Genomic DNA, 15,354 nt, shown 5'->3' with positions numbered 1-15,354 from the left:
ACATTTATCCCACTTCCAGCTCCAGATAATAAGGCTTTAAAACCCCAACACCCCGCCCCCCCTCCCCCCCCCCCCCGACCCCCCTCCCCCCCCCCCCGACCCCCCATCAATGGAAACGGGGTTGTGCTGACTTCTGAGGTTGGTAAAATAGAGCAGCTTGGAAAATGGATGAAACACATTGAAGTGGAGTCAGTGCCACGCCGGGCTGCTCCTGCTAGTGTGTCCTGGCCTCATCATGTGGCACGAGGGGTTTCTCCATTATTGATGAGGATCGATGTCACTGAGCTCTGATCTTGCATCAGGTTCCTTTGTGGAACCGTGGCCCCATTGATGCTGCCGCTCTGCCGCCGCTGCTGGGTGAACAATATGTTCGACACTCCGTGGGTCGGCTGAATGGGGGCAATGAGGGGGATTAGCACACCTGAGCGATTGTGAGAGTGGCCTGGTCTCACTCGGGAGCAAAGCGAGCTCTGGAGCAGGTGATGGCATGGGTCGGTCCAGGCTGTCAGGGCCTGGGCGAGGTTGGTGGTGGTGGTGGTGGTGGTGGGGGGGCTCTCCTTGGAAATCGACTCCGGCCCTCTTGCTGCCTTTGCATTATTAAATATCGCTGCTTCAGAGTCATGTCACAAAAGGTCAGGGACATCCAAGAATCAAAAACTAATGGCATCTTCCTCATGAATTTCAGGAAAGGGTCTCTTATTGGTAGCTTGCATGTTTTGCATGGTGCATACGTGCAGAAGAGCTTCTTGTCCCCTACAGATATTATAGGGCAGCATTTAATTTATGATTGGTGCGAGCAGCCTCGTCTCAGGGCTCCACGACAACGGCACCTTGTAAGTGGAGCGAGCAGATAATGAAAGTCTGGATGAACCAGCCAGTGAGCTGCTGCTGTCAAGAAACAGCTTATTGCACATACCTGTTTTATTGGGAAGTGCCTCCCATGGTATAGGAAATCATATCTATTTCCAATACCTTTGTTGTTGTTACTGGTCAACATTTGTAGCAAACATTTACTTGCTTTGTCTTTGCTTTGCTTTGACTATATCTATAATCTCCATTTTTCTCTTATTTTGATCCTCGCATAATTCTGTTGTGATTACAGAGTACGTTTATATGCATATAAACTCCTTTATCGTGTGATTAAATGTAATGGATAAACATAATTTGCCACATGTAATCCTGAAAGTGTCACCAAGCAGATTCTGCAGTGTGTCTTCTGTTTTCCGACTGTGATTTACTCAATCCACTCACACAGCTTTATCTCAGAATTATCCCATGATCCCAAGAACACCTTCAAGTCAGGGAACAAAATTTCCAATCTGTTCCGCAATTTCTTCTCACTTTTCACTGAACATTTTCTGTAGTGTTATGTTTATTCAGTCATGGTTTAGCCAAAGCTACATGACAATGATTTTTTGGTATATATCAAATGTTCAGTGACTTTTGCAGTGGTACTCCTTTAAAGCAGCAGGCAGTGACTTTTGCAGTGGTACTCCTTTAAAGCAGCAGGCAGTGACTTTTGCATTGGTACTGCTTTAAAGCAGCAGGTAGTGACTTTTGCAGTGGTACTCCTTTGAAGCAGCAGGCAGGGACTTTTGCTTTGGTACTGCTTTAAAGCAGCAGGTAGTGACTTTTGCAGTGGTACTCCTTTAAAGCAGCAGGCAGTGACTTTTGCAGTGGTACTCCTTTAAAGCAGCAGGTAGTGACTTTTGCAGTGGTACTCCTTAAAAACAGCAGGTAGTGACTTCTGCAGTGTTACTCCTTTAAAGCAGCAGGGAGTGACTTTTGCAGTGGTACTCCTTTAAAGAAGCAGGTAGTGACTTTTGCAGTGGTACTCCTTAAAAACAGCAGGTAGTGACTTCTGCAGTGTTACTCCTTTAAAGCAGCAGGCAGTGACTTTTGCAGTGTTACTGCTTTAAAGCAGCAGGTAGTGACTTGCAGTGGTACTCCTTTAAAGCAGCAGGTAGTGACTTTTGCAGTGGTACTCCTTAAAAACAGCAGGTAGTGACTTCTGCAGTGTTACTCCTTTAAAGCAGCAGGTAGTGACTTTTGCAGTGGTACTCCTTAAAAACAGCAGGTAGTGACTTCTGCAGTGTTGCTCCTTTAAAGCAGCAGGCAGTGACTTTTGCAGTGGTACTCCTTTAAAGCAGCAGGCAGTGACTTTTGCAGTGGTACTCCTTTAAAGCAGCAGGTAGTCACTTTTGCAGTGTTACTGCTTTAAAGCAGCAGGTAGTGACTTTTGCAGTGGTACTCCTTTAAAGCAGCAGGCAGTGACTTTTGCAGTGGTACTCCTTAAAAACAGCAGGTAGTGACTTCTGCAGTGTTGCGCCTTTAAAGAAGCAGGAGCTTATAGGGTCCCTGATCTGCAGAATAAGTACGCTTGATAGGAGATGGATTCTGGGAGCTGCCTTGAGATGTATCCCATGTGTATATCTGACCTTGTGTTGAAGTAACATCAGTGTTTAATATCCCTTATTTATGGTTTTTTAAGAAACCCTGGGCATATTTGGTTTAAAAGATCTGAAAATTTCTGGACCTACAGTCTTCGTTGTGCCTCCACATTACTTCTGACCAAACCAGAGTATAGCGTTCAGTCAGCACTCTGCCCCAATTTCTGCATGCCTTTGGAGCGTTTGGGGTTTCACTATACCACAGCATATGATTAGCTACACAGTGGGATGCTAATGGAACAGTCCCACCGCCCTACCCTGGTACCTGTGAGTCACACGGTTACCTGTCTCTGCCTGTGGGGCTGCATAGCTGTCATAGGCAGGCGGAATTACAGCTGTCTGGATGTGCAGTCACACATGAAGCAAGGAAGACTCCCTGTGTGTGTGTGTGTGTGTGTGTGTGTGTGTGTGTGTGTGTGTGTGTGTGTGTGTGTGTTGCGGATGATATATGATCCCCTCCCACACAGGGAATTCACAGGCCCTGCCCCGAACTGGAGTAAACACAGCAATTGGTTTAAGTCCTTCATAAGCCGTTACCATGTGATTTCAGCTGAATCCCATTGTGCAGTGTCCATGCGGCCTTGGTGAACATGTAGCTGGGCGTTTCCTGCTGGCTGCTTTATCAGTGTGAAAGTAACATGCTCTCAAAACTCAGCCATGTCCCGAAGTCTGACTCAGCTGTGAATCAGTGTATGACTGTTTTAGTATAAACACAGGTCCAACTAAGGTGTCATGTAAACACTGCCCTGAATCGGTGTGTCACTGTATTGCAGGGGGCCCGGGTCTGGGTCAGGCACAGAGAACAGCTGCTTCCGTGCACAGTCAGCTCCTGTGAGGACGGTGATCTCGTCCTCACCACAGACTACGGAGAGGTAAGCTTTTGTCTGCTTGAGGTGCAACCAGCACAGCATGTAGGAGATACTGCTAACCTTATGATCAAGGCTACAAATTTCAGGTTTTATCTAACTCAAATACCCTTGAGCAAGATACATACTTTCTTTTGCTTCTGTAAAATACATAACTGAACAAATGACCAAGAACTGAATGCCATTTTATGTCAAAGCAGCAGCTAAGCAACTTAATGTGTTTTTTTAAAGAGCTTTTTCCCTTTAATTTTGGTGATTTGATTTCAACAATAGGTGAAGTTCAGTGAGAATTGGGCTCCTCCTACTTCTTCTTAAGTGAGAAATGTGCTTCTCCTACAAAATTTAACGACTTGGACCCATTGTTGTCTGTGTCTCGGCTCCAACTTGACATAATTCAGTATTATTAATGAAGTTTTAATAGTATGCTTGTTTTCCATTACTGTTGCACGACTTGCAATAATTTTTGTCTTAGTCTTAGACACTAACAAATAGTTTTAATGTTCATGGAGTGTCTGGCATTGAAATGATAGCTTGAGCATCTCCAGCGTTAAACTGGCTTCTTTCTGTACACATGGCCTAGAAGCAGAAGGAGAAAGAGAGTGACTTGAGGCCTGGATGGTCCCAGAGACGCTCCCCTGGCCTCAGGTGGACCTTTGTGTCTGGAGGAAATCCTGCGCTGAGCTGCTGGTTCCAGGGGGTGGGGAGCTGTTGACAATAACACAAGGGCTCAATGTTTTGAAATCAGATGTCTTGGCAGAAGAACGTGCCTTCTGGGCCCTTGGCCATGCAATCGCTTCCTAAGGCCTGTACAGTTCGCACGGTTTATAGACCTCATAAACACAAGCTGCTCCTGTAAAACCCCCCAGAATCTACATACTGCTGGCCAAGATCAAAAATGATATAAACTGCTGCTTTGTTTTAGCATTTTACTGTACTTACTGTATAATTACTGCATGACTGCCGTTCAATGGCATTTATATATAGATCACTGTGAATTGAGGGAAAAGAATTAAATGACATGGTAACTGAAACTGAACGCTATCCTTTTTTAGAATAAAACTAAAGAGAATCACCACATTTTAGCCCTCTTGGTGCATAGCCTTTGAAGTTGTCATTATTTCCTTGTCACGGATTGTGCTCATGTGAATTTAACTAATGATGGAAGTTATTTCTGGCTCTGCCACCGCAAGGGAAAGTCGATCTCCGGAGTTCTGGCCACTGAGCTTGAAAGGACGCTGCCTTTTATACTGAAGCTGAATCCTTCGTGACTCTGACACACACCCAGTCCTGGGCTTTTCCACTGGTGGAGTACGGAGCTATTTCAGGGCCGTGCCGCTGTCCTAACCATGTGTAACGGCCCTAAGTCTGGCCGACACGTGTGCCCATGTGGTTTCAGAACCCTTATATGCCAAATGGGTGGGTTAAAAAAAAACTTATCTTTGAGAGACTGTTATTATACGAGGCGACACTCATTTCTGGGTCCTTAATTCTTTGGGTCTAATGTACAGTGTTGTTTGAGCCAGTTATACTGGGCTACAGGCTGATTCAGTGTCAGTTTAACGCGTGAATATTCTCTTCCATTGCAAATGTTAAATGATGGAATAACATTTTGAAAATAAATTTCCAGAATTTTTTTACAAATTTTTTTTTGGGCAAAAGTTTTTAAGTTTGCCCCCGATTTATTGTATGTATTTATCAATTTCCAGTTCGTCCAACAATCCATCCAGTTGTGTTCCCCCTATCCGACTTAGGGCTGTAGTAGGATATGTTAATCAAACATATTTGATATATGTTTGACATGTTTGATATATGTTAATCAAACCTACCTTGTTAACATTCTCAAAACCTAATGTTATGGTCCTTACAGCAGCTTGTAATCTGAGTTTGTTCAGTAGATGGCGCTGTGCTGTTTTGATACATCAGTGTATTTCTCTTCTTGGAGAATCGATCCAAGTATGTAAGAAGCTGCACTGTGATGGCAGCAGGAAGACAGGCAGACTGGCATGGTCACCATCCAAAGGGTCATGCTCGTGGCTCTGCTCTCCCAGGGGGTTCTGAGATGAGTCTCTCACTTAGCACTCTGGCGCTTGGCTTCATTGGCGGTGATGCAGTGCTGTGACGGCCTGGAGCAGTTCCTTTATGTATCACTTTATTTAGAGGGGCTGGGCTGCCAGCTGACAGAGGCTGGGCTCGACCTTCCTGTGTTTTCATAGTGGTTTATTTCCGCTTGGACACTTGTCCCTTCCCCCCGACGGGGGAATCTTCCAGCCAGCTTGTGTCCAGTTAACAGACACAGATTTATAATAATAGTGAGTCTTCAGATTCATTTTGGTGTACGGCAGTACCACACAGCATGCACACGTACACATATGTGCACAAACTTACACAAATAGAGCTCCACAGGGACAAACACAAAGCTCACTCCAGTTATTAGCTGTTTTTTAGGGATATCCCCAGCTGCCCTCCTGGGGGGCTGCTCCGTTCTTGGTCCAGATGGCACCATCTTCAGTGGAGGAAGTGGTGTCCTGGCAACAAGAGGCCGAGAGGGGATTTCACCAATGGGAAGCATGTGCAAGGTGGGGGAGGGGCAGCCAGGCTGGTCGGGGCAGGTGGAGATGGTGACAAACTGGTTTAGTGTAATAGGCAACATTACCCACCGCTTCCTGTGGACAGGAAATACTTCCTCCTTTGTGTGCATGTTATCAGATTGGAGCAAAAACTATGGAAGTATGTCATAAGAAACAAACAGTGGCCTTAAACCTGCAAAGCTCCATGTGTCTGATTCCTGTGCGTGTACGTGTTCTCCCCTATTCATGTCGATTTCTTCCTGTAGTCCAAAACACATATGGTCACTAAACTGGCTTCTCGAAATTGACCACAGTGTGTGTGTGTATGTATGTGTGTGTGGGTGAGTGGGTGGGTGGGTGTTTGTGTGCACGGGTACCCTGTGATGGGCTGGCATCCCACTCAGGGAGTCCCCTACCTTGTGTCTTGTGATGGACTGACATCCCACCCAGGGTGTCCCCTACCTATGTGCCCCGTGATTGGCTGATATCCCACCCGGGGTGTCCCCTGCCCATGTGCCCCGTGATTGGCTGATATCCCACCCGGGGTGTCCCCTGCCCATGTGCCCCGTGATTGGCTGATATCCCACCCGGGGTGTCCCCTGCCCATGTGCCCCGTGATTGGCTGATATCCCACCCGGGGTGTCCCCTGCCCCTGTGCATTGTGGACAGACTTCCGACTCCCTGTAACCATGTGCTGGATCTCGGGCAGACAGATGATTGTGAGCGCGCTGTACTGAGTGACCAGCTGGCATTCCTCATGGCGCTGGCTATTTCAAGCCCCTGTCCCTGCCCAAACCAGGCACATTCCCATGCCCACCTGCGCCCATCCCCCAAGGCTTTATTAATGCTGATTTCCTGCATATATTATTGCATGTTCCTTTGCACTTCCTCCATCTTTAGATTTTTGGAGTAATTTGGCAATAACACCTCTCAAAGCTGTATATCACTTTATTCCTTGTACAAGTGTACTATGCAATTACAAATGAAATATTTCTTATGGGTCATATATACTGTACATTATAATACACCACCTCTGAGTAGCAGGAATTGTAGTAACTCAGGTCATGGATCATAACCCTGGGTCGATTTTACTCCAATAAAATCAAGCCATGTACACTGGAGACGTTTTATATTTCTTTGAATCAAACAGTCTGCTGAATGACTGTATTTTGCAAGTTTTTTTCTAAAATCAAAGAAAGGTTTGTCTCTACACAGTTATCAAGCCGATTCTGTCTCTTTCTTTTTCTTTCTGTTGTTATTCCCAGTATTTATTCCTCTTGAGGCCAGAATGGTTTCAATTTTAATGACAACATGTTGGCCCCACAAATGCTGTGTCTATCTATAGTTATGTAAAACTAGGACATCAGCACCCAAAGCCCTTTCTGTCCAGTCAAATGACACTAAAGAGCTTTCCAGACTTCTCACATCGTGCAAATCAAATTTATTATATGGAATTTTTTTGCGGGAATTGGAGCTGGGTATAGTTATGTTTATATTTATATAGTTCTGTATTGTGGTGTTGATGTTACGCATCTATTTTTTGTATTTGTACTTATGTAAAGCATAGAGGGCATAAGGGAAGTGATATTTCAACACACTGTACTGGTACATGGATGTATTAACATTAAAGAACTGACCCCTGTGTCATGTGGAGTTACTTCAGTTTTCTTCCACAGTCTAAAGACATTGAGTTATGCTAAATAAGTAAAAATGCAATAGCATTCTCTTGTTTTGGTAGACCATGGTTATGTGTTACATACAGTATGTGGTATGTGTCTGCTCTGTTTTTCTAGGTAATCTGCCTGCAGTCCAGCGAGGTGAGCAGACAGAAACTATATGCCATGCATCTATCCAGCATCAACGGGGTGGAGGACATGTCAACCCTGGCCGAGCTGCACGAAGCCGCCATCATGCACAACCTGTACATCCGCTACTGGGAGGACTGCATCTATGTAAGCCCAGAAGAATGTTCTGGAAGGTCACAGTTTTAGCACTGTACTGGCCATTTAATAGCCATCTGTAGTTTGGGAAAATGTCTGTTACTCTCAGTTTCTCATGCAGAGCATTGTCCCTTAGTGAAATTCCCAAGATGTCTGTCAGAAAATGTATGTCAACTTCCACTTAATGGCAGGTGCTTCCTGTCTGGGATAAACACTATAGAAAATAGCTTTGTCTTGGAGAAGCCTATTGAAGTCTTCCTGTTGCAAGAAACACACAACTTATGTTTGCCAAACTAAACCCTTGAATGGTATAATGAGGATGAAGGAAATTGCTTATAAATTTGAGGAAACTCTATTTCCCATGTTTTAGGACTGCTTCAAATTTACTGCTAATTGCAAACAGTTGATCAGAACCAACCTGTGTTTGTTTGAATAGCTGAAATCTGAAAATCACAACAGTGTCCTTCCCAGTAAAAATACCCCTTACTCCTTTCATCCCTAGTCATGTGTATGTCTGTGACTTGAATGTGTCTGGAGGCTGTGGGTGTCATGTGACCCTTCTAGGCCATATTTTAAGAGAGGCTAGGCGGTAATGCAACTCAGAGACTGACTGGAGCCTTCACAGATCTATCCTTATCTTTTTCTTCCGTATGTTGTTATACAAACGTACTCACATACGCACATACAGACGCATACTGTGTCTATAGAATCAGAAAGAGCAGGAGTGCCAGAGGGAAGTTGGACATGCACTGGAAGCCCAGGGCTCTGCACAACGGAAGGCAGCAGCAGGATTGTCTTTGTGTACAGGTACCACACATAGCTAGGTCTGCAGGTCTGCTAGGTCTGAATATGTTTATGTGTCTTCGCTGCCTCTGGTGTTAAAACTGTGGTATTGCATATAAATCTCTGTAATTCTGTCCAAACTCCCAGTAAGTACATCACAGTATTACACTAGTTTATCCTGGTCCTGGGGTCCTGTGCTGTTGCGGTTTGGCCCATTTTATTTTGCCCAGGAGTGTATGCATGTTCTCCACGTGTTTTTGTGGGACTTCCTCTGGGTTCCCCCCATGGCCCAAAAACATACTAAGGGTGTACTCACACTTGGCCTGCTGGCCTTGTACTGTGTTGAGCAGAATTGCCCCCCTCCCCACTCCCATGCTGGTCTGCATTCACATCGTACTTAATGATCCTGGCTCGAGCATGCTCTCATCATCACCGTGTAACAAGAAAACATAGAAAAGTGACCTGGAGTTCACAATTTCCCCATAGGTGTGAATGGTGTGTGAGTGACTGGTGACTGGCATGAGTGTGCCCTGCATTGGGTTGGCACCCCATCCTGTGTTACTCCCTGCCTTGTGTGGATAGCGTACGGGAAAATGGATGGATCTTTTGGGTCATTTCATCCAGAAATAGGCTATAATTAAATCTTATTCATTGATCGAGATTTTGCCTCAGCATTACTATTCACGACTTCCCTTTGTCTGACTTTATGTTGTAGCATCTATTCTGGGTTTTGCTGCTGCTGCTGCTGCTGCAGATTTCACATTAATGCAGACGTGTAAATTGATGACGTTGCCTTTCAAGTTATTTGCTTTCACAATATCTCTGTTGCAAGTGTCTCTGGGAAGTGTAACCTTATCTCTGAATGCTTTTAGCTCGCCCTTTATAGCCTTATGCATTCCAGTCGATGGTAATATTGAGATAAATCAATGTGACATTATAAATAATGTGAAAATAATGTGAAAAGAATTACTGGGAAAAGAGAGGAAAAAAAGAGAAGAAAACCCTGAATTACTGTCCTTTGGCTCCTTGATTTTGCAAAGAAGGACATAGACAGTATTTTGATGGTAGCGTATTTACATCAGTGGAGGTTGAGTGTAATCTTTATTTAATCCCCAGGTGCTTCCATAAATAGTATTTGTTTCTGATAAGGAATGGGGGGTTGGCACATGTAATAAAAATATCATTATGTGCCAGGCCATTTTAATCTTTTCTTTAATATTCTTTTTAATCCCCCACACGCAGCTGTTTAAATACTGTTTAAATACTCCATGAATACCTCTAAACTTTGCAGACCAACATCGGCTCCATCCTGGCGGCGGTGAACCCCTACAAGCAAATCCCCGGGCTGTACGACCCAGCTGCCGTGGACCTTTACAGTCGCCACCACCTGGGGGAGCTACCGCCCCACATTTTCGCTGTGGCCAATGAGTGCTACCGCTGCCTGTGGAAGAGGCACGACAGCCAGTGCGTGCTCATCAGGTGAGCGAGCCACACGGGAGCTGTCTCTTCAGACCGCATAACCCCAGCCAAGTCTGTGACGGCATCAGCTGACTGTTGAGAGCGCCGCACAGCCCGGGACCAATGAGATGTGAGGGGATTTGTGATTTGCTGAAGGATTATTTTCCTTGTCCAAGCGCTATGGTACAATCACATGAAAGTGCCCTATCAAAATATGTTAATAGCCTTAATCTTAGAACAGAGCATTGCTGTATTGGCAGATTTTTAATCTGTTCTGTCAATGCATGGAGGTAAATGAAGTACGTATTGAGGTTTAAGGTTGAAGAGGTTCCTGTTCATCTGGTGAACTTTCTGAGAATGTTATCTGAACACTGTGAGTGAGTTTGGTTTCTGCTATGGCAGCGGGGAGAGTGGTGCTGGAAAGACAGAGAGTACCAAGCTGCTTCTGAAGTTTCTGTCGGTCATGAGCCAAAATTCATATGGGACCCCACCTTCCGAGAGGACCACCCGTGTGGAGCAGGCCATTGTGCAGAGCAGGTGCGTATAAACTTATCGTACAGACCCAGGGTCTCATTGTCGAATGACTGTGAAGGCCAACAATATCTTTTTGCCTTTGCCACAGTCCCATCATGGAGGCCTTTGGGAACGCTAAAACTGTTTACAACAACAACTCCAGTCGCTTTGGCAAGTTCATCCAACTGCACTTCTCGGAGGGCGGACACATTCAGGGGGGCTGCATTGTCGACTGTATCCTTTCCCTACCGCATTTTCTCACACAGGCTTAAATGTAGGCTTCCTCAAGGCTTGAGTAAGTGTTAAACCCTCTGAGCGCACAGCAGTTGAATCATCGGAGTTCTCAGCAGTTCTAGAGTGTATTGTGAATGTAAATTTCTGATTGATTATTATCTTTTATCGTATGATTCCTTGACCTCTGTGCTCCAGATTTACTTGAAAAGGTAATTCCACCTCTATCGTGTATCTCTGTTACCTTTTTTTCTCCTAGATCTCTGGCTTGAATGAATTCTTCCATGCCAGGTGGCTGCAGAAAAAAATGAACTTGGGAGACACACACCCAATAATGTTTTTTGGATTAGTGTTTAATTGTCTTGAAAGACCTTCGATCTCCGTTCCAGAATCGAGTGGTGCGTCAGAACCCTGGAGAAAGGAACTATCACATCTTCTATGCACTATTAGCTGGTGCTGATCAGGATCATAGAGGTGAGTCCCACAGATTATCTTGGGTTTTTGGTGAATGAATGGTAAGGACATCTAGGATGGGATCTCAAACGTTTTCCTGCCCTCAATGGTACAATTCCAGTTTTGAATAGGTTTTAATGACAGTCAGTACACAGGTTAAATAAGTATGTATGTGAAATCATGATAGATTATGAATGCTTTACATGCATTATTTATTATATGTATGTAAAGTTTATGTAATATGGAATTACATACATGGATCTTTTGACCCTGGTGGTCACTTGACTTGATTTTCCTTAATATTAGAGTTGTACTTCCTTGAAGAGCCAAAGAACTATCACTACCTACGGCAGTCTGGATGTGTGAGAGACAAGAGCCTGAATGACAAAGATCTCTTTGAAAGTGTGATGGTAAGGGAGGCTGCAGCTGAAGGTTTTGACAGGTTTGCATGCGCTTGCATCTGCTGAGGTCATTGTAAACTTGTGTGTTCATATCGAGGCAGGAGTATTCATGAATGGGTGGTCCGCATCCTCCTCTATCTGTAGGAAGCTCTGAAGGTCATGGAATTCACGGAGGAGGAGATCCGTGATGTCTTCAAACTGTTGTCTGGAGTTCTACAGTTGGGCAATATCGAGTTCATGACGGCCGGAGGGGCCCAGATCACAACCAAAGGAGGTGAGAAACCAGTCTGGCCAGAATAAATTTTCGGTTCCCTAGTAGAGAGTGGGTGAAGATGCAGAAGGTTGAAAAGAGGCAGATTTTAGGGATATGAACTATTCCCAGCCAATCCCTATAAATACAACACAGGATCAGTCCAGGAGTGGGATGAATTTCTCTCACAATAGCAGTATTGCCATAAAACTAAGAATTACCATGGGTCTGTCTCTCTGCCTCGGAGCACAGCAGGTCCTTATTAGTGTTGAGGAATTCTACCCCCTGATGCCGGTGTGTGATATGATTGACCGCTGGAGGGCTCCGGTCAGAGAGGACTGAGTCGTTAAGCAGAGTTAAGAACTTTACTACGGAGCAGGTTACAATTCCCACATACAAGATGGAGCACTCAAGGGACAGGATTGACGCGTGGACTGAACTGAAGACAGAATTCTCTATAATAAACAAACAGAATAAAGACATTGAGGCATATGGCACTGTTACAACAATACATTCAGCACTGAAGCACAAATCACTATAATTAGAACTATGCAGTATCTTTATGAACAGCTTATATCCATTAGCTTATACAATCATTAACCAATTCAGCCATTCATTTGGACATCAGCATAATTAACACTAAATGTGTCCAACCGTCGAATGCAGCCGGGTTATATTTACTCACCAGGCGAACTCGCGACTAGCGCTTATACAACTTTATAACTTCCGCTAACCCATGTAAACATCGCACAGGCAATCGCATAACATTCATATAATTCGAACATTAAATGCTTACATCAGCAGTGACTTCTGCTTCAGCTCAGCGCTGTAGGCAGAGAAAAATGGCAACCTTCGTTTACCCGACAACCTTCGTTTACCCGACAACCTTCGTTTACCCGACAACCTCCGTTTTACCCGACAACCTTCGTTTACCCGACAACCTCCGTTTACCCGACAGCCTCTAATCAACATATGCTGCCATAAAAGCCCCATAACGAATCAATACAATTATCAGAACAAGAGTCTCAAATCGAAAGAATTCACAACAATTAGGATAAGGGTTTTTTATAACCAATCCCAACTGAGCTTTTTCATGCAGACCTTCCCTCTCTGCCCATATTGGGAGCCTTGAAAGCTTAGTATCAGCAGTACTTGTAGGCAGCACTTCTGGCATTTGCATTTCTGCTTGATCCTTCTTCTGTTAACCCTATGGTGATATCGCTGTCCTTCCCTTTCGCAGTGGTCAGTAATGTTAGTGATCTGCTGGGGCTAGACTCTTTCCAGCTTTCGGAGGTTCTCACCCAGCGCTCCATGATCCTGCGAGGAGAGGAGATCTGCTCCCCTCTGACCGTGGAGCAGGTGGGCATCACTGGCTGTGTCAGACCCTGCTTTCTACACAAACGTCAATGCCACCTGCTACATGCGCCACCTGTACACGGTCCCAAGCCAAGCACAATCACAATGAGTTAATTAGAACATTTGTCTCATTTATATTGTCGTCTGGACTTTCCTTTCTTATTTGACTGCCTCAAACGTTATAGGAAATATAATCTGCCGTTACACCGACCTGAAGGAGCAGGCTTCATCCAGCAGGGGGAGTCGTAGCACATAAAATGACATCAGGAGAAATTACTTAGTCTAGATCTTTTGTATTTGAGCTTGGGCTGTGCTCATGCTTTAGGTCATTAACACATTGCGTGTTAAAATTTCCCTACACAGTATGTCTGACAAATTATTCCTTGTTTTTGAGTGACTTTGTGTCCTCTACCCTCCACAGGTCCTACATGAATCTGTTTTCTAATTGTCACTGCACTAGTAGCCCATAGAAGCATTTTCACATGTCAGCTGAGAGATGTGAAATGTGCTCTTCCTTCTGATAGGCCGTTGACTCCCGTGATTCGGTTGCCATGGCTCTCTACTCCCAGTGCTTCTCTTGGATCATCATGAGGCTGAATCAAAAAATCAAAGGGAAGGACAACTTCAAGTCTATCGGAATCCTGGACATATTTGGTTTTGAGAACTTCGAGGTGAGGTGGATCTGCACACACTGAATACCCAGCAGGTAGAGAGACATGGAAACGTGTGACTGAGACAGCATGGTCATGTGGTGGAATATGTTCTGCTTTCTGTCCACCAGGTGAACCGGTTTGAGCAGTTCAACATTAATTATGCCAACGAGAAGCTGCAGGAGTACTTCAACAAACATATCTTCTCCTTAGAACAGCTGGAATACAACAGGTAGGGTCACTAACAAGTGGTTTCTGCTTGAAGGTTGTTAAGCGGCAGAATCTCATATTCCCAGTCATTTCACTGGCTGCGTTAATGGGCAGATGTGTGTGAATTTAACCACAGAATATCCTGTGCTACTTCCATAGAGAGGGAATACATTGGGAGGCTATTGACTGGATGGACAACGCTGAGTGTCTAGATCTAATAGAGAAGGTAATCCCCTAGCTGCTAGAAAACCTTGAGTCCAGCACTGAGACCATCTCCACAGTTTCCTCTAGCAGTGGTGTCATTTAAGGAAGACTGGCCTATGTCTTTCCCTCTGTTCCCTGTTTCAGAAACTCGGCATGTTGGCCCTCATCAATGAGGAGAGCCGCTTTCCCAAAGGCACTGACTACACCCTGCTGGAGAAGCTCCATAGCCGACATGCTGTGAGTCTGCATGCACACACTCACACCGATATGCACACACACATAGATAGACTCACACAGAAGTAGCCATGCAGCCAGAAAGGTGCCTAAAACACATGCACATGCCAGGTAATTAGCCCGCATGTGTGTTCATCTTTAAAATGTGAAACACTGAGTACCTGGTGTGAGAAAATTGTGTTACGAACTGTCCTGTCAAATGTCCCTCTCCCTGCAGACAAATCCTTACTATGTGAAGCCCAGGGTGGCCGACCACCAGTTTGGAATCAAGCACTATGCCGGAGAGGTAATTACTCATATTGTTGCTGACTAACGACCTATGACCAGGGTTGCCCACTCTCACGCATCTGGCGTGACACTCACACTTTTTGATTCTCACGTTCACGCAAGAATTCTTATGACAAATCTATATTACTCCACTATAAACTTAAAATTAGTTACATCAACAGGAAATAAAATGCAAGAAAATTTGCAAGGGACTACAACTGTTACACACATGTAGATTAGAGTGCAAACTGAAAATCTGAGCCCAGCCAGCTGACCAAACCCCTGAGCTTTGCCCATGCAGCCACATTGTCTCACTTATTCAGCAAAAGCTTCATATTTTTTTTTCTTTAACTGAAATGAAATAGGTTTGCAGTAAATTCCTGCTGATGGATTTATGAAGTGCTAATCAGACCCTGCTTAGTCATAGTCACGCTATTTAGGAAAATCTAGATTAGCGTTTCCTTGTTAGCTGTGTCATGAAAGGGAAGAAGAGAGTCCAGACAGAACAGGACAGAACGATC

General features: G+C 44.7%; 1 protein-coding gene across 1 annotated transcript in view; it reads left to right on the top strand.

The window, feature by feature from the left end:
- myo10l3 (myosin X, like 3) overlaps positions 1 to 15,354 on the top strand; it is a 54,028-nt gene that overhangs the window by 17,069 nt on the left and 21,605 nt on the right. Inside the window, exons 2-16 of the mRNA XM_049014223.1 lie at positions 3,224 to 3,322; positions 7,677 to 7,835; positions 9,898 to 10,085; positions 10,467 to 10,601; positions 10,687 to 10,811; positions 11,007 to 11,020; positions 11,198 to 11,282; positions 11,568 to 11,671; positions 11,807 to 11,936; positions 13,153 to 13,271; positions 13,793 to 13,939; positions 14,050 to 14,150; positions 14,288 to 14,354; positions 14,477 to 14,569; positions 14,784 to 14,852. Of these exons, the coding sequence (XP_048870180.1) occupies positions 3,224 to 3,322; positions 7,677 to 7,835; positions 9,898 to 10,085; positions 10,467 to 10,601; positions 10,687 to 10,811; positions 11,007 to 11,020; positions 11,198 to 11,282; positions 11,568 to 11,671; positions 11,807 to 11,936; positions 13,153 to 13,271; positions 13,793 to 13,939; positions 14,050 to 14,150; positions 14,288 to 14,354; positions 14,477 to 14,569; positions 14,784 to 14,852 (1,635 nt within the window). The remainder of the gene's footprint in view (positions 1 to 3,223; positions 3,323 to 7,676; positions 7,836 to 9,897; positions 10,086 to 10,466; positions 10,602 to 10,686; positions 10,812 to 11,006; positions 11,021 to 11,197; positions 11,283 to 11,567; positions 11,672 to 11,806; positions 11,937 to 13,152; positions 13,272 to 13,792; positions 13,940 to 14,049; positions 14,151 to 14,287; positions 14,355 to 14,476; positions 14,570 to 14,783; positions 14,853 to 15,354) is intronic.

Source organism: Brienomyrus brachyistius, chromosome 1 (assembly GCF_023856365.1).
Source record: "Brienomyrus brachyistius isolate T26 chromosome 1, BBRACH_0.4, whole genome shotgun sequence".
Classification (NCBI taxonomy): Eukaryota; Metazoa; Chordata; class Actinopteri; order Osteoglossiformes; family Mormyridae; genus Brienomyrus; species Brienomyrus brachyistius.
This window is presented reverse-complemented; position numbering and strand designations above follow the sequence as displayed.